At 37.2% G+C, this 19,599-nt stretch overlaps 1 protein-coding gene across 1 annotated transcript; it reads left to right on the plus strand.

Moving 5' to 3' along the window:
- Positions 1-12,824: 12,824 nt before the first annotated feature.
- rhcga (Rh family, C glycoprotein a) lies at positions 12,825-17,678 on the plus strand. The gene is made up of 11 exons (XM_020625668.2): positions 12,825-13,123; positions 13,451-13,643; positions 14,481-14,631; positions 14,731-14,878; positions 15,001-15,167; positions 15,256-15,393; positions 15,644-15,780; positions 16,002-16,126; positions 16,330-16,403; positions 16,508-16,581; positions 16,685-17,678. The coding sequence occupies exons 1-11, from the start codon at positions 12,898-12,900 to the stop codon at positions 16,716-16,718; spliced, it is 1,467 nt and encodes a 488-aa protein (XP_020481324.1). The 5' UTR covers positions 12,825-12,897; the 3' UTR covers positions 16,719-17,678.
- Positions 17,679-19,599: the final 1,921 nt, after the last annotated feature.

The following is a 19,599-nucleotide window of genomic DNA, read 5'->3' on the forward strand; positions in this document are numbered from 1 at the left end:
CAGTTTTTAAACATGCCTTAAAGACATTTGGATCTGGATTACCAGACCTTTTTCTTTACAACTCGGATAAGGCAAAGGTTTTTGTGCTCGGTCTAATGATATGACTTTCGGTGACATCAGCCTGTCATCCAGCACCACAAGAATCTGTGACTGTTATTTGATCAGGATATGTTCTTCAACTGCAGCATAAAAGGACAGCCATGTTCCCCTTCACAACATCTCTAAAAACAGGCATATCCTGTCACAAAACCATGCAGAAAAACTAGTTGATGCAATTATTATCTCTTGGTTGGATTAGTTAGACTCCCAAAACCACTCAGAACTGAACAGTCTTCCAAGAATTGCCTTCCATTTTCACAACAATGACTTTTCATAATTTTTATGAAACAAACAACATTACCATGGATACCTTTTAGAGAAATGCCTTTGAACTGTTGACCTGAAGTTTCAGTTGTTCTGTTTATATAAATATGGAGACCTGCCAGTCACAAAACACCATTTAAGTACTCATATGATCAAAAAACAATCCTTTTTTGGTGCCATCAAGGAAACATTATTTGAACCCTATACAGATACTAATTTAGCATTTATTATTACTTTAAAAAGTATGATAAAAAATTCCATTAGTAGCCCACATGGCTTCTCCTGGCCCAAGTGGCCAAGTAACCTCAACCTTAAAATATAATACAGTTAACAGCCAGACCATTGGGTCTGTCAAAAGAGTAACTTGTACATAAAATAAACAAAAAATTAATTTTCATAAATAAACTATAAATGTCTTTTTGGATTTCTTGTTGCAGTTGACAAAGAATACATATTTTGAATTGCCACTTATGCTTAATATTTGCAATGTAGCTTATAATACTGTATCCATTAGGTTATTTTTACATTGTTAATCCCACTTTATATTTGTTTTACTAAAAAAAAAATCTGCTCACCTTGCTCAGGTTGCCTCTCAACCCCCACACATACCTCCTATCCCTCCTATATCTTCTTAAACATACCCGCCTGCCCCACCTCTTTCTGTTCCTTTCTTACTGTGCTTCTTCTCTATTCTCTCTCTATCATCAGTTTGTCATCACCTTAACACATAACTCAAGTTTTAATTCCTTTTCAACAGCGATCTGTTAATACAGCAGCTGAGTTGTGTGAGGAGGACGCTTGGAGTTCATTTAGTGGCATATCAAAATGATCAAAACCAATAATGTATGTAATGTATGTATGGAATTACATCCGGTACAAACCACAGACTATACAAACATCTGCATTACATAAACAACGGCTTAAGTTGGCAGGTCAAAGAAGAACCAACATATTTAGAAGCGGGACATAAAAAGATTGCTTTTCAGCACAGTGCGGCTGTCAGTGAACGAGAGGGGCAGAGCAAGTGGAGTGTGCACTTATTGATTGATCGTGTTGTCTCTCTCCAAAAATAAATAAATAATAAAATATATTGACTGTTAATCTGGGTGTGATGCCCAGGGAAAGTTTATGTATCTAATATGCTCTATGTTCATTACCATAGTAATATTTCTATTATTGCAGAACCTAGTGTGAATAAAACTACATTTCCACAATCATGAGGCCCCCCATAGATGATGAGGCCCTACATGTATGTACAGTGCATGTTCTGTGTGTAGAGAGGGGCGGCCCCCCATATTTGAGCAAGATGACATTTAAATAATGCATAACAGTTGTTTTCAGTGTTTTGTATGATAGTATTATCTTATAGGCTACACCCTAGTTACAGTACACCTATAGTAATAAACAGTTTGAAACTGTACTGTAAACTTCAGTTTTCTGAATTAAATTCATAAATTGGAGTACACATAATCTAACCTTCCTCTGTGGACATTTTATATTAAACAAAAATCTGTTTGCTTTTGTCTAATTTAGGTAAAAGAAATTGTGTGTCAAACAGTACAGCTGTTGATACTTGTTGCTGTGTAAGTTATATTGTTTTCTGAAAACCTGGTAATATTGCAGTCTGAGGTAACCAGAAGATAAACCTTTTGGGTTCCCAGAATGGTAGTTTTTGATTATCTTGTTTTCTGATGGATGCTGGAGGACTAAACAGTCCTACCAACAGCAACAAACTTTAATTTTTATTCATACAATATTCAGTTATTTAAAAAAAAAAGACACAAGAAAACCCTCAAATCAGATTAACTTCATTGAGACCTGTGCTTTTGTTGAGGCAGGGCAGGTGACATTTTTGGGTGACACTGACATGTCCCATTATGTTTAAAGTCATGTGGAGGTTACATTGCACTGACATCTGAAAGCAAAACTGTTGCAACCCTCTACCATCTGGTCCTGAATAGCCTTCTCTCAGTGTTAGAGGTGAAGCTACTGGGGGATTATTGTGATTGTGTATATTGTGTGTCCTTGAAGCCTTATTTATATAGATAAGCATCAGCATATTTTTAATATTTAAGGGATTAGGCATTACCTGCTACATGCTTTCATGCCAACAACAATTTGAGATTAATACCACAGAGAATGAAAACAATGTGGATGTTGCTCATCTTCTGTATAAAGTTTGCTTAATGGAGACTTCTTCAGTATTACATCAGGAAAGTATAGTGAAGACAAATATGAACTGCCTTTTAGAGTGTTTCTTGGAACTGACTTATCACCAATCAAGTTTCTATCGTAGATAACATTCACTGCCCCTTTGCTGTTACCCTGCGTATACAGAATCCTGAACTTCATCTCCCCCTTTGATATAGATAGTGTTAATGAGATTTAAAAAAAAAAAACTCTCAAATGAAACAGTGAAAATAAACAAAAAATAACTTTAAGTAGGACTTCAGCATAGACTGCACTTTGTCCAGAGCAACGTAAGGATATTAAAGTCTTCTCTGGGGCTATAAGGGTCTTATGACCTTAGCCCCCTTTTCTGCCTGTGAATTTGTGATGAAAATTTTTATGAAATGAAACCTTAAATATATATTCATATTTCACATTTACTGAGCCGGCCTGAACACATTCACATAAGTAGTCTTTGAAATGCCACAGCGCAATCTATTGGCAAAAAAAAAAAAAAAGAGTGCGTCTTAATAATTAACTTAACTTTCACTTTGGGGAAAAAAAACAGGGAGTGCACAAGACACACTGTATGAGAACGGACACTACATTCACTGGCTTTGAGGACAACTAATTCTTCAGAAGTGGAAAGAGAAAAGACTATAATCTTATAAGTAATCTCTGCTCTCACTGAGTGATCCATAGGCGTTATTTAGTTTCCATCACCAGGCGATGAATTAAATCATCACATGTAACAGTCCTGTAAGCATACGCATGGTAAGAGCTGCTTGTAATCATTACAGACTTTAAAAAAAAAACTTGCTTAATGATTATCTATAGAAATTTATTTTACAAGGCAAATAGTCTGTCATGATAAAATGCAGCAGTTAATTGATTCATATAACTAGATTGTAGAATAACATTATATTACACAACATTTCATCACATGTGGCGGATGGTTGAGTTTGTCTTTAGTTGTCCATTATATAATCATGTTGTGGTTGTAAAAGAAGTCTAATATGTCAAATCTAAAACATGTTAAGGTCTGATTATGGGTCCATCATTAGCAGCTGTTTGACCTTTTTAATCCAACTATGAAAGCTGCTGTCACAGTAAGCAGGCGGCAGCAGACGCTGAGATGCCATTGCAAGATTTCTGGGCCCACAAACCGGACAGGAATTCATTTATACGTTTGTTTTGTTCCATGGTGATATACAGGCTTATACCATGGCTGATAAGATTCAGTGGTAGGCTTGACATAGAGGAAACGTGAGCCATGTCCACAATCAAATCTCTATCTGTTTTTGTTTCACCAATGATAACTGACTACTTGAACAAGGCACTGCCTCAGAAAAAGGTTTTCCCGCAGTGGAGAATGCACAGGAGGACTTAGGACAATATGATACTGATAGTAACGTGACTGGTGAACAATTCAACATATTCAAATCAATACATATTGAGACATGGATGTGTACAGTAGATATAAATGGCAAATTGACTTATATACCACTTTTCTAGTCTTCTCACAACTCAAAGTGCTTTTACATAAACCATGTGAATGGGTCACATTTATGCATTCACACACTGATGGCAGAGGCTGCTATGATAAGCCACCAACTGCCCATCAGTGTTAATCCATTTCCACAAATTCACTCACTGATGGCATTGCAGCGGAAGCAATTTGGGCTGTAGTGTTTGCCAAAAGACACTGTGACATGTGCTTGCAGAAGCTGAGGATAGAAGCCACAACCTCCAGCCAACGCTACCATTGAACTAGAGTTGCAATTTGTAGCTGAACTAGATTGGGAAAAAACCTTTGCTTTGTGACTTACACATTGCCTTTGCACCAATTTGACAAAGGTATTTAATTTACTTGTGTTTCACACCTCAACTCAAATCAACTTCAACTTTATTTGTTCCTGAAGGGCAATTCATCATTAAAAAAACAGAGAAAGAAAAGAGACAAAACACATGTAGAAAGCTAATGAGGTAAATAGGAAGGGGCACTGAAAATAACAGCAACAATCGTTGACTGATGCTCTTAGCAGCTTCCATTACAGAGAAAAAAATAAAGATCCAAGTCAACAAGAATACAAACAGGTCACTAAAATATAAACCTTCACTGTTAAAAATTCATCAATTGTAACATTTTAACACAGTCAAATACATACTGTACAAAACCACAATAATATCAGCCTACATACATGAGAGAGAGAGAGAGAGAGAGAGAGAGAAGAGAGAGAGAGCGAGAGAGAGAGAGTTGAGAGAGGAGAGAGAGAGAGAGGAGAGAGAGAGAGAGTAACTGCTGACAATGTTTCCTACACAGATTGACCAAAGCGACACAGCCGAGGTCAGATACAAACTCAAACACAGTAATAGTATCAGGATCACTGGTACCAACAGCACAACTATCTCCCCTCCCCGACTTGAATTAAAGAAGGAAATGGCGCTGGGGACAAAAGAGTGCCTGTGTTTATTGAGGAACTGACAACTGAGAACCAGAAAGAAGTAATTGAAACTCATAATGAATGTGGTGAGCACTGACTGACGGGATGGATTTGGCTTTTTGCTGAATATGATTATTACCTCGGCACTAAAGTTGTGCCAAAGAACTCACACCCGCCTGAGTCACTCCACCAGGCATGTTCTGTTTAGAAATCCCCACAGCTGAAATGCCTCAAAGCTGGTAAGCAATTTTGACAGAATAGTAATAGATTTTTGCTGATTCTAGAGTACGATTCAAATATTGTAAAATCTAAAGCCCCTATGAGGGTCTGTGCACCCTGCAAGCAGTTAGGTCTTAATTTACTCTCCTCTTGAGAGAGTTGAGAAAACCTGCAAAGTGGAAGGTGTGGCCCCTGTCATTTACTAACGTGTGTGTGATTTATTTTCTTTAGCTTCTCCAACTGATTGTTCAACAGTTTTGCAATTAGAAAAACACCGTAGGCATTGCATGTTATGCAACTCTCAGCTGTCAGGTGACTCTCCCATGTTGTAGAGGCGTGGCTGTATTTGGCTCCAAAACATTAAACTAAAACTTCACACGGTGTAGACAGCTCAGTATATATAAATTACTTCGATTAGCTGCTGCTCTGCTTTGACTATTTGAAACACTAACTGTTTGAATAGGAAAGAAATTCACCCAAGATTCCTATTTGGATTGTTCCCATTATTGATAATGAGTCCATTATAATTTAGATTCAGACATTGGGGAGAGAGGGAGTGGAGTGAAAGGAGCCACAGGTGGAAATTGAACACGGGCTGCTTGCTTGGAGGACCATAGTCACGAGGCACGCTCACTAACAACCGTCACCACCAAGTTTTTGGGTTGTTTCTTTTTGCAATCTCTGCAAAGTCACGCAGTGGCAATCCTATTCTCAGGGATAGTGTATTTCTGATCCATTTGTTAAATACGTTTTACTTTTTATAAAACATTTTGATAGTGCCAAATTTGCACTGCAAAAACCAAACCATAGTTTTGAATGGTTTAACCCCTCTAATGTGTGAGAAAGTTGCACGCACCTTTTGTGTTAGCGGGTCAAATTTAACCCATTATTTAAATCAGCCTAAAATACTCTAAAAACAATCATTCTCACCTTATAACTAAGTTATTATGCAATCATATCCATGCAAAGACTGGTTTAAATTGAATTTGTATGGTCCCATGGAACTTTAAAGCTGCAATATACCACTCATTTTCAATTTTAAAAAATATATAAGTTCATGCTTTGTATTTTATTGAATATAAGTAAATAGGTATTTATGTTATCTGACTGCAATAGACTAATACTAGAACAAACTGTCTAGAATGAATTACTTGTGATTGTTTAAAAAATGTATATTTTTAACCATAGTGACATCTGTGGTGTTAGGGGTCAAAATAGATTTATGTTAGAAAGAAGGTAAAAAGCCATTTATTTTATATGCAGTAAAACCATATTTTATTTATTTTGCATAACAAATCAGGTGTAAATTTAACATGAACCATTGTGTGTGTGTGTGTGTGTGTGTGTGTGTGTGTGTGTGTGTGTGTGTGTGTGTGTGTGTGTGTGTGTGTGTGTGTGTATCTGTGTGTTTTCAAAGTAAAATCACTCTCATGACCAAAGATATGGTCAATGGCCTCATAGATAGTCAACTTCTTGCTCATGATGAAATACACTGCATGCTACAGCACAATGAAATTGATATTAACTTAAACAAGCCTTATTTATAGATACTAATTGCGCGAGAATTCTGTATAATGTTGTTCATGCCCCTCCTTCTCAAGATGACACCTGGCTACGAGAAAAAATAATGTGGAGCCAAAGTGTGTGCAGCATGTGTTTGTGTGTGTGCGTGAAACACTGAGGTTCAGTTTTGGTTAACATGTTTCAATTTTCTGTGGAAAAAGTTGTGTTCCCATGCGGGGAGGGTGCCAGGTGGATTGAGGGTTAAAGAACATGAAGAAAGATTGTTTTAACTTTGCATTTATAGTCTCACTTTTGTCAGCTTTGTCAAGTTGTTTTCTGACTTGCCTGTTATCAGGGCACTGTTTTCTTCTTCTATGTAATTTGATAATAGAGCTGCAAAATAGTTTAGTACTCTGTAGTCCAGAGTGTACCTCGGGAATAATATATAAGTCTTTATTTCACTTCATTTTTATCTGAATCTGCATTTAAATTTAAAACAAAAGAAAACAATGTATGTTTAAAAAACAAACATAAAACTGTCATTATATTTTAACTGGTTACCTTTCATACAGGTGTACGTGACTCTCTGCTGCTGTCTTCTCCTTGTTTTCAAATCAAGCTGCTGTCCCACCAGAAGGACAGTCGACATACTACCTGCAGCTCATCTTTGTTCAAACCAACAGACCTGGATTTTAAACTCTGTTGAAGATTAAAAATGACAAACTATGTCAGGTTCAAATGTAGAAGATAAAGCAAGTATTAGGTATTGTGTCTTAAGGATGAAGGCCCTTGAAAACAGAATGCAGACACAATAAGGTTTCCAGGTGCTGACAGATACTGTGGAATAGTATCTACCAAACTGGTAAATAAATAACAGTAGAGGTGAGGGATTTGATCTGTGATCTTGTTTGTAACAATCAGTGCATGCAAATTTAAAACTAGTGTTAAGAAGCTTAATCTTTGACACATGTAAACCACATTCTGCAAAAGTCATGTTCCTCAAGATAAATGATTTATTGCACATGCATCAGTGAAATTCTTTTTTTTAGTCTATTTTATTTCAAGTCTTTGGCATGTGCAGCTCACACTGTGGTCATACGTGAGTGTCTGTTGCTCAGAGTCAGTGACGGAGGCACAAGAGGCTGAGTGACACCTTCGGTCTTGTGCTACATGTGCATGAACTTTAGTCACACGATGAACCATGTGAGATTCAAAGATGCTGCTTGACAAAGTAAAACTTGTGCCTTCTCTACTCAGATCATAACACTGTGACAGGAAGGGGGGGGGTTATCTGCGGTTCACATCATCGTCAGAAACAGCCGACCGTCTGACGCTTCTTTATCTGTGTGGCATCTCACTGTGTGCGCTGCTATGTACCTGTAGAGTTCAAGAAAATTCTTGTCAGGTTAGTCACACCCCTCTGGCGGCTTTAGATGGATCAAAACTAAAAATACTTGATTGACGTTTTATTTTAACAGAAGTCAATGATTCAAAAGAAAGCAATTACATAATAAGATGTGCTGTCGGGATACATTTCATTTAATGGGTTTGCCTTTCATACAACTGTGAAAGAGATTGAAGAATAATAAAAAGATGTTGTTATTGAGATGAATGACGAGACTTGTAATGACTCAAAATAGGCTCTCAGTAATGTGAGGGAATTAATGATTTGATACCTCTTTAGTTTGAGCATCAATAACTTGACATGGTGAGACAGACACTGATGGAGGTGTGTGTTGACGTTCGTGAAGTAATTTAGGTTTTGCAGATAATTTGAAAGATGTATTTTGGGGCTTTTTGTGCCTTTAATTGAGCGATAGGACAGTGGATAGAGTCGGAAATCGGGGAGAGAGAGTTGGGAATGACATGCAGGAAGGGAGACACAGGCTGGATTTGAACCTGGGCCGCCCACTTGGGAGACTACTGCCTCCATACATAATTAAAAAAAAATGTGCATGTGGACTTTATACAGTTCATATTTACTTTTTCAATCAATGTTAAACTTGAATGCACCTCATTTGACTCCGTTCAATTGTTTTATAAGAGCTGAGATTCAGATGTTTGTAAACGATAGCCACCATTCAGCAGGCCTGACTGGATGCCATAGTATCAGTATTTTTATAGACTAGGCTGGGGCCAAAAATGAAAGGAAGGACACTAAAAAGCTTTGTTGTTTTAATAGTTGCAGTGCACTGATCTGTGTGTCACTTACCTTTAGATTGACAGGCCCTCACAATATCTCCAGCAGCATCATTCCTGTGCTGCGTGACAGAGCATACCTCTCAACATGTGACTGAGAACATAGCTGAAATGTCTTCAACTGATATGATCTGAGGCCTCCGTGCAATCCCTCTGTCACATGCTCACACACACTGACAACCCTGTACCATTGCTGCATTGTTGAAGTTCAATAATCATCATTTCTATTAAAACTATTCAGGTGTTCTGCAGTTTTCCCAGGAAACGATTTTTGTTTTATTATTCATTTCAAATGGATACAGTCAGTCCCTGCTGAACCCTTTAAATATTTCATCCACTCACCCATCCATCCATTTTCGTCCACTTGTCCAGGGGCTGGGTCACAGGGGTAGCAGTCATTGTCCCAGACCTTCCTCTCATCAGCAACATTTCCCAGCTCCTCCTGGGGGGCGGGGGGGGTCTCTTCAAATACTCCCCTCTCATGTCTGTTTCTGCAGTGTTCTGTAACAGAGCTTTTAACATGGCTTTAGGATTAAACTTTGACATTTGGAAAAGGCAAAACTGAACCCAAAAATGTATTTCAATTCTTAAATATTTTAATTACAACAAAGAAATGTCCAATGACTAACTTAAGGTCTTTCTTTTCAGTAGTCCTCATAATTTGGCAGAGACATCTAAGGATGCAAATCATCTTGAACATTAGTCTCCACAATTTTAAACTTACATATAACACTAGTGAAAAAATCTAACAATAGCAATACCTGTTTTGATACCAGGCAACTTTTAAAAAAGTCCTAAGCTGCATATATTGGTAAGTTCCTTGTTTTAATGACTAAAAATGGCAAACACACTCCTGATCACAATGTCTCTTTTGTCTGCGGCCGCTCTGGTTTAGATATACTGTATATGACAGAAGATCTGGAGGTTTTTAAAGCTGTGGTACTTTTCTCTAAAATATTGGAGATTGTATTTTTTTGAAACACATGATATTGAAAATAATCAAAGCAACCAAAATGTTGACAAGCTCAGGTAAGAGCACAAAGAAACAAAGGTTCAAGAAACCTGGAAAGATAAAGTGAAGAGTAATATCTATTCATCAGTTTTTTTTGTTAGGCACAATACATGTAGGCATTCACATCTAATTGAAGTGCAACCAATGCAACGTTTATTGGACTTCTTGCCATGGGTAATTTGCAGTCCTTGTCCCTGGTTATGCTTTTAGGAAATAACACATGTAAGAAAACAAACTATTACAGCAGACAAAGATAAGCAGTTATGTAGATGCATAAAAACTAACAATAAAGCAAACATAGACACGCAGGTAGATGATAATGAATAAGAATAAGAACAAAGAGCAATAACTGAAATAACACCTTTGAACAAACAAATAAAGGAGAAGTAAAATATGCTGTGCTATATTACACATGTAACTTTGACTGACAACATGAATGTATGTTAAAGCTATCATCAGTTGACATTAATTCAATTACAAACATACTAAACTCAATCTGCATTAAAGTTTAAAGTTTTGATGCTTGAGAGACAAAGACATTTTTCTTTTTACTTGATGACATAAAATAACACATCTCAAAGTACTCTGCACCACAAAATAAATGGATGATACTGTTTTACTGGCAGAAAAATCTGTAGAAATGTTGAAGGAAAATGTCAAAATCTTAGTATGAATACTCAAATTCATCGAATTCGAAGTGACCACTTAGTGAGAGCCTTACTCAGTCTGGCGTGACATGCTGCTTATGTCGAGTATGTGAGCTGAGTTCGAGATCAGTCAAGCTGGTGTTCAGAACGTGGTGACATAATCAGTAGTACTCAGTAGTACGAAAATAATAAGTAAGAATAGATGTTTTTGAAAAAACAATGTTATTCTATTTTTTTTGTCCCCAGTTTGTGTTTTTTTACATTTCAGAAATGTACTCATTGAAAAAAGCATTTTGTTCGTTGTGAATACACCTGTGACAAGGGAGGAGGAGCTGAGACCAAAAAGAGAGGGAGGAATTTTCTTTAGTCTTTAGATAGATGTTGTTTTGTAAACTGACCTTTTTGAAATTGAAGGTATACCTTTAACAACACGTGATTCTTTTACACTGTGTCTTAACATCCACCAATGTGTCACTGTTGTCACTTATGGCATAAAGGAACAAAGACTTGTGCATGTATTGACCACTACATTTCTTCACCAAACACTGCGGTCCTACACTTTTATGTAGGGGATTTTTCTTTTAAATGTAAAATGCATCTCAAGACATTCCAGTGTCTACTTGTAGTTTGGTGTACAACTATAAAGTCAGAGGCAAGAATTCAGTCTTTCATGAAAGTTTAATTTTTTCCAACAATTGCAATAGACACTTTGTTAAAAAAAAAAGGGCAATAAACAACTGCAAAAAATACTGCATATAAATTATGCATCCTGGTTAACATATCTAACAAGAAGCTTAAATCACAACAGTTGTACGTCGCTGCAGATTTATCCTCGTGATTGAAAAACACACCTGCCTGCCTGGTGATACATTAGCAAGTAGCACAGAAATATGTTCAACTTTACAATGACACTTGAGCTCTCTATTAAAGGTGAGTCACAGGGTGTGCTGTAAATATTACCTTGAGTCCTGAGCACGCCCAGTAAGATCATCAGAGGAAAGATTCTCATCAGTTACTTATAATCTTTTACCTAATGATTGGATAATTGAGTGTGTTGGAGAAGGGAAACAGATATCATCTGGAATGTACTTTGTGTCACAGAGATAAAGCAAAGCGCTGACATTTGATCAATCCTTAAACTGGAATCTGTGGTGATAGATCGTTGTACTGATTAAAAAGCACAAACAGAGACAAAGTACATGTGATTCAAAGAAGGAGGAGGACACAAACAAACGTGATGTGCGATGCATTGAATTGTGGAGACTATGCTCAGCGTTCTTTCATAGCTAATAAAACCAACAAAATCATGGATGGTGCATTAGAGCTATATGGTACATGTTTGTTCATATTCAGCTGTTGTCAATACTGTTTTTGAACTTGAGTTACGGAGTGTTGAGTTACAAGTTTCTTTGAGTTAGAAACATTGTGGTTTCATAGGATTCTGTTTGACCACTTAACCTCCTGCTTGCCTAAGTATCCATTAGTAAAGGGTCCCTAACGAAGCATTTTACCACTTGCTTCTACAATTGAGAGGCGTAGTGGTTGGCAGCAGTGTGAACTTGATGCCCAAAGCAAACATTCATGTTCATTAAACCCTCTGTTAAAAGTTATAATACAGAAGAAGTATGTTGCTGTAATAACACGAGTTCCACCTTCTAGTTTTCTGCCTTGTGTGCATAGTTAAAGTAATTCACAACTGAATTCAGTATGCAGCGGAGGTGATGATATACACTCTAAGCCTGACTGACAGGTGTTCTCTCCCAGACGCAGCTTAGTGCTCTAATGATCGAATAGCTGACACTCGAATAAACATTTTCAGTACACGTCCAAGTGAACAGTCCTAGCAATCATTATGTCAGCTACAACACTGGGTTTAATTCTATAGCTTGTTGCCAATTGTGCACCGTTATATTGAGGCCTGAGGACTAAAATGTTGTAAGATTGACTGGGCTGCTTGGTGAATTTGAATATTCTTTAATTATAATGAATAAATAGTGCCATTTCAAGCTAAATCTGTCCCAACAAAGAAGTTTACTGAATTATTTTTTTGTTAATAATACATACATGCCTGAATTTTATCAATTTCCTGCTCCTTGCCAGGGTGTGTTATCAGCTGCTTGGCCTCGCTCTAGCAGCAGGAATAGGGCCGAGCACAGGAGGAGTGGCTAACCTGTTAACAGGAGAGGTGTCTCAACTACACGTGTATGAGTGGAGAGTTAGGGCACACCCCTTCAAATTTCCATAAATATAAATGTACCTGCTGAGATGCTGTTGGAGGTTACAGCAGAGCGAGGACCAGGCTTAAAAGAGAACAGAACATCATCAGCAAAGAGTTGTCACCATGGGGAACTGCGGAGAGATCATGAGCGGTTTTTTTCTCCGACAAAAGAACACCAATGTTCGTATCAGTCTACCGGCTGTCTGCTTCGTCTGGCAGCTTGCTATGATTGTGCTATTTGGGGTTTTCATTCGGTATGATGAGGAGTCCGACGCACATTGGGTGGAGTTCAGAAAGAGTCACAACATCAGCAGTGACATTGAAAATGACTTCTACTTCAGATATCCCAGTAAGTAAAAACACCAGACAGCCTGCAATAATTGATGAACCTGTCATTTTAAATGTTATATATACATTTCATTTCAGTCAAGTCAAGTTTGTTTATAAAGCATATTTATAAGTTTTACATCTGCAATAATATTCTTACGACTGCAATCTACTCTGATAATAGATTCAACAAAATCTTAATTTAAATGCACAAACAAAATAATGAATTATAAGTCTGTGATTAGTCTTTTTTTTTGTCAAAGTTGTTTTTTTTTTTATTCAAAGTGCTAATTATTCTGAAAATGGAAGTAATTGTTGTTAAAGAATCTGTTTCTTTCCTTCTGTCCAGGCTTCCAGGACGTCCACGTCATGATCTTTGTTGGATTCGGTTTCCTCATGACCTTTCTGAAGCGCTACAGCTTTGGAGGTGTGGGCTTCAACTTCCTGATTGCCGCTTTCGGGCTGCAGTGGGCTCTCCTCATGCAGGGCTGGTTCCACGCCCTCAACCCAGAGACTGGAAAAATCACCATTGGAGTAGAAAGGTAAGTCCCACATTGTCATGTGTTACACCGTGACACGTGAAAATGAAGTGAAGTGGAATTACCTGGGGGTTGTAGAGGTTCAAGATGTAACACAAAGACAAAAGCACATTCTTGAAATTTTCAGAGTTTGTTAACTTAATAGTACCGAGACTAGTTTCTTTTGTCACAGCTGTCAGCACATGAAAACAAATTATTTTCTCTGGTCTTGCCTCTGGGTGTTCTTGAGGCACAACAGTCAATCTTATATCATATGTGTAAAGTGCAGAATGCAGCTCTAAGGTCTAATCACTCTAGTTTGTCCGCTGCAAATATGCTTCAACTTGTGTAGGAAATCACATTTCAATGCATTCATTCAGCACTTTATTTCTGCCATTCAGCACCATTATTTGTCTATATGTTTTAGATGTTGTTTTTCTGTCATATATTGTTGCTTTTTAGTTATATATCTGTCTTTTTATTTTAGCTACTTGTGTATTATATCTTAATGTGTTCTCTGTTGACTTTTCTTAGCAAAAGTTGTACTTGTATTAGCAGCTACTTGCTTATCAAATGCAAACCTCTGACTGATCCATCAGTGGTCCAGTTTAACTGATTATCTTTCTTTTTTATTGTTGAGCATAAATCACTCATGACATCACTAGGCACTCTTTTACAGTACAGCACACACAGCACCCATAGAACAATGTGATGGAATAACAATTCTCTTTAAACAATAGCTTAGTTTTAGTGTAGCCAATTTGCTAACAAATTAAAATTCATATGACAGAACTATTTGACATGCGCTAAAATGTGATCAACTCTTGCTTTGTCTCTGTCCTTTTTCTTGTCCCCACACAGTCTGATCAACGCAGACTTCTGCTGTGCTGGCTCTCTGATTGCATATGGCGCCCTCCTGGGGAAAGTAAGCCCTGTTCAGCTGCTGGTTGTCACCTTATTTGGCGTCACATTGTTTGCTGTAGAGGAATATATCATCCTTGATCTCCTTCATGTGAGTCTCAACAAACACAATCATTCTGAGGGAACATAGTCATTTTTCAATTCTCCTTTCAATATTTGAAATGTCTTCTTTTTGCTGCGTCTTCTACAGTGCAGAGACGCCGGAGGCTCCATGGTCATTCACGCCTTTGGCGGGTACTATGGTTTGGCCATTTCCTGGGTCCTCTACCGACCAAACTTACACCTAAGCAAACGCCTCAATGGATCTGTCTACCACTCTGATGTGTTTGCCATGATTGGTGAGTGACTGGTGATTTCTCTTCACACCTCAACACTTTTCAAATAACTTGTTCTTCAAGACTCAATCATTTACTTTGACATCACGTGTTGATTATAAATGTATTCATTCTCTCCCCCACAGGTACACTGTTCTTGTGGATGTTCTGGCCCAGTTTCAACTCGGCCATCACAGACCACGGTGACGGACAGCACAGAGCAGCCATCAACACTTACCTGGCCCTGGCCTCCTCTGTCCTCACTGCTGTGGCCATCTCCAGCATGTCTCAGAAGAAAGGAAAACTGGACATGGTAATGCTCTATCACTGGAAAAACCACACCCATGGCATATAACATCTGAGTGTTTCTCATGACTGTTGTGTAATTTGTTTCCTGACAGGTGCATATCCAGAATGCAACTCTGGCAGGTGGGGTTGCCATGGGAACAGCAGCAGAGTTCATGATCACTCCCTATGGCTCACTCATAGTGGGTTTCTTCTGTGGCATCATCTCCACATGTGGCTACCTGGCTGTCACGGTGAGCCTGCATTCCTTAACATATTGTTGAAAAACTGTTTGCTCCATCACTGCATATAGAAGTTATTAAACTTTTTGATTAGTGACATATCCTTAGATTTAAATTAACTACCCAGAATAAAGTGTATCAATATAGCCAAATAGGTAAGAAGTTAGATACTAAATGTACTTGATGTCCTCTAAATTCTTAAAATCGTGGCATTAGCCCTGGTGTCAGTAACTAATACACAACTGTTTTTCTCTTTTTTTAGCCATTCTTAGAGAAATATTTAAAGCTTCAGGATACATGTGGTGTCCACAACCTTCATGCTGTGCCAGGAATGCTTGGTGGCTTTATAGGCGCCATTGTTGCTGCAGCTGCCACTGAAGATGTCTACGGTAGAGAGGGGTGAGAGACCAACACAAAACTTGAAATGCATATATGCTTTTTTAATGTGCATATATATATATATATATATATATATATATATATATACATACATATATACATAAGTTGAGATACAGAAAGCCAGATTATACCTTATTATCAAAGTTCTTCCTCCAATAACACATATTTGACTTTTTTTTTATCAAACCTTGGATTTAAAAGTTTGTGTTTTTTGCCAACAGGTTGATAAACGTCTTTGACTTTGAAGGCGAATTTAGTACCAGGTCAGTAGGAACTCAAGGAGGCTTCCAGGCTGCTGGCACATGTGTGGCCATTGTATTTGGACTTGTTGGAGGAGCAATTGTTGGTGAGCTTGAGAACTTGTTACTCTAAATCATTTGTGGAGTTAATGTAATAGAAGCATGTTACAGTTGGGAAAAGATGAGATAATTGCCCGGAGGATGAGGCTAGATAATCTTACTTTATGTCTTTGAAATAATTCTTTAAAATGAATAATTTTAATTAATGACTTGAACTTGAAGTCATCTATTGTTCTCTCTCTCTTTAAAGGTTGTATCTTGAGGTTCCCAATCTGGGGCGACCCTGCTGATGACAACTGCTATGATGATGAAGTTTACTGGGAGGTAAGACTGCCTGCTCTTTTAGAAAGCTGGACAACGAAATCACTCAGATAAGACTCTGGCTCATTATTCAAACCTGTGTGTGTCTGTGTGTGTGTGTGTTTCAGCTTCCTGAGGATGAGGAGACCATCCCTCCTGTCCTGGAGTACAACAACCACATGATTCACAAGCACCAAGACATGTACGCTCACTCACACCTTTTCACACTCCATTTATCATTCTCATTCATTTTCTGAATGAATTCTAAACGTTATCATTTAATATTTCTTCTTTTTGTTCAACAGATCTGAATCAAACTTCTCTGTGGACCAGAGTTAATGCTGCATTTTCCCTGATCCACCCCTAACATCTCTTTGAACTTGATGTAGCAGTGATCTACAGTAAAACTTCACTAGTTTATGAAGAGGCCACTCTCTCCATAATGGGCAATTTGACTCGTAAAGAAGAAGAATTTTTGACACATGGGTTGTCTGCTGCTCTTGTCTTGCACCATTAACACCTGATTGAGTTGTGTAGCACCTAAGTTAATGATTGAAGTGTTGCTGCACAAAAATGTGCATAATTATTTTCATTATAAGAAAATAATTGTGAATCAAACCTCATTTGTAGGTGTTTAATGACCTGAAAATATTTGAAGTCCGGCATGAGAAATCAGAGACACTCTGTCAATGTTGATATGAAGTTCATTCATAACTGTAAATCAGGGCATGCACATCTTCATCTTTAATGACTATAAAAAATCTAGGCCTCTGAATTGTTGCATATTGTCATTGATGATTTAGGTAACATCATACTTATAAATAGAGAGTTTATTTACTGTGTTTGTTCAACTGAAGGCATCAAGTGATTAATTGAAGGACTCTATTATTGAATAATTAAGCTTATTTAATCATTTATTTTAATGATGTATAGTTCTTTATAAGCTGAATGTACATATTGTTATTTTGAAGCAAAACTTGTTCTTACAGGGGAGGTTTTGAGCAGATTCAGAAGCTATGATATAATTTCCAGTGATTTGTTCTATTGTTGAATGTGACCGAAATATACCATTTATGATTGCATGTGACAGTTTATTATGTGTTTTAGTTGAAAATGTTCACAAATCACCTGTACATGCAAATAAATCCTAAAGTTATTGTGTTGTCTTTACATCTGCTAAAATTGTTCTTTTTCATCATGTACTGTAAATATGAATATAATTATAAAACACAAGTATGATAGTCATGTGACAGTGGCCTTCAAAAAGAAACAAAAATGAATAAAAAGCATGAAATCAAAGGCATGTCTCAATGTGTTTCAGTGTTGCTGTTCATGTACAGTATTATGTAGATGTACAGTATATCATGGGCAATTAAACTATAACTATGAAATCCTCCAAAAGTTACTGTCAAAGTCAATTTTCCCTTAAAATGAAAAAAAAAAAAAAATCAAAAAGGAGTTATCCAGAGCTAACAAAGAAGAATACACGCTGTAAATTGCAACAAAACAAAAGTTTGGAGTGCTCAGAAGCTCAAACGGCATATGGTGAAAGTGCTCTTTGGTGGGGAACAGAAAACAAACACACACAAAAAAACAAGACCAAAAAACAAGTCTCTCTTCTGAAAAAAAGTAAAAAAGCCCTTTTTATTTGTGCCTTTGGTTTTGGCCATTTACATGCTGTAGTTTTTGTCTTGTTTACAGATGTTTAGAGCAGTTAAAATGGATTCACTGACAAATTAGAAAATAAAAGTTAGTTGTTTGTTGTAGTTTGTTAGTTGGGTTATAGAGTTCATGTTCATTTTCAGACTTGTCAAAAATACAACCATCACTTTTTAAAAATATGTAAGAATAATCAATGCTCAACATACAACTGTAGAAAACTATTTGTCTCTATAAATAATGAGCTTAATTGTCTCTAATATTTAAATGCATGAAACACATATAACAAATATCAACTGACCTTCTTTGAATTTGTTCCCTCTGAAATGCAGTAACATTGTAAATCCACAAGGTGGAGGTACGATGCCAAATGTGCAGAGGATAGTGATCTAATATCCAAACAAAGTTCAACCCTAAATTCAACATTTTGATTTAAAAAAATAATAATAATTTGTTATCTGTGGCAACTTTACTCTGGACTGGCACCAGAACAGCATCCAGAGGGGGACAATCCACTTTTCTATTTTCTATTTCATGAGAAAACCTACTTGACTCATACACTAACAGATGTCTCTTTCTCTGTGAAAAAAAAGTAATTACAGTTAAATATGTGTATGTTTGAATGATTAAAAAACAACACATGTTGTATCACGGTCTGTCATGTTCACAAAATGTGAATTTGAAAGGCTATTTTTTGAAGTGGAGATTGAAAAGAGCTGAATAGGAAACTGTGAACTAGAATCCTGAACTTCCTTCCTTCCAGTTTGACACATTAAGTCATGTGACTTTGATGGTTTAAGGCCTCTCGTCATCATTGGGTCCAGTTTGTTTAACAGATGAATATGCTATAATCAGTGGAGAAAAGTCTTCCCCTCTATAAGCTTACCACAGCTTAAGTTGGGTGTGTGGAGTCAAAAAGAGTTAAACCGGGTCCTTCAGGTCATCGAGGGCTGCCTTCTGGCCTGCAGGGATCACGTCTCTCTGCTTTCCTTATTCTGATGGTAATGAGCCTCGGACTGGTCAGTCAATAGGGTCATTTCCTGACCAGTCACTGTAGCTTTTAATGAACTCTATACATTGAGTGCATATGAGCTTTGCTGCTTGTCAGGTGGCAGAAACTTCATAGAGCGAAGACGTCAACAAGTAATTTAAGGAGATGTCTATAAAAACACTGATGAGTTTAAAGGTGCACTATGGAGTTTTGGGAGAGAAATATGAAATTTGGAGAAGTGTACAGATTATATGGTATATGTTCATATACCATATACAACTCTATACACAAACTGTCCTCAGAGGAAAGTTTGGTCCCTGTAACACTTTTTGAAGATAAAATGATACTTGTAACTCTCCTGTTAGCTTTTTAGCTCCAAACAGTGTTCCAGGGACTCATTTTTTGCTTTGAGTAAAGTTTGTTTACTCAGTTCAGGAAATATAGCATAGAATTGTTTCACTTCTCCAATTACCTCTTTAACTTTACCCTACTATTGGCTTTCCCACAGATCTGTTTTAATTATATGAACTTTATGTACTAATTCCAAGACCTCATTCATAAAAAATGTAT

This window comes from Labrus bergylta, chromosome 3 (genome assembly GCF_963930695.1).
Source record: "Labrus bergylta chromosome 3, fLabBer1.1, whole genome shotgun sequence".
Taxonomy (NCBI): domain Eukaryota; kingdom Metazoa; phylum Chordata; class Actinopteri; order Labriformes; family Labridae; genus Labrus; species Labrus bergylta.

Excerpts from the sequence above, each read along its gene's own strand:
- rhcga (XM_020625668.2), top strand. The coding sequence starts at position 12,898 with ATGGGGAACTGCGGAGAGATCATGAGCGGTTTTTTTCTCCGACAAAAG. Across the intron at positions 14,879-15,000 it reads TGATGTGTTTGCCATGATTG|GTACACTGTTCTTGTGGATG; the intron begins GTGAGTGACTGG and ends TCTCCCCCACAG. Across the intron at positions 16,404-16,507 it reads ATGATGAAGTTTACTGGGAG|CTTCCTGAGGATGAGGAGAC; the intron begins GTAAGACTGCCT and ends TGTGTGTTTCAG.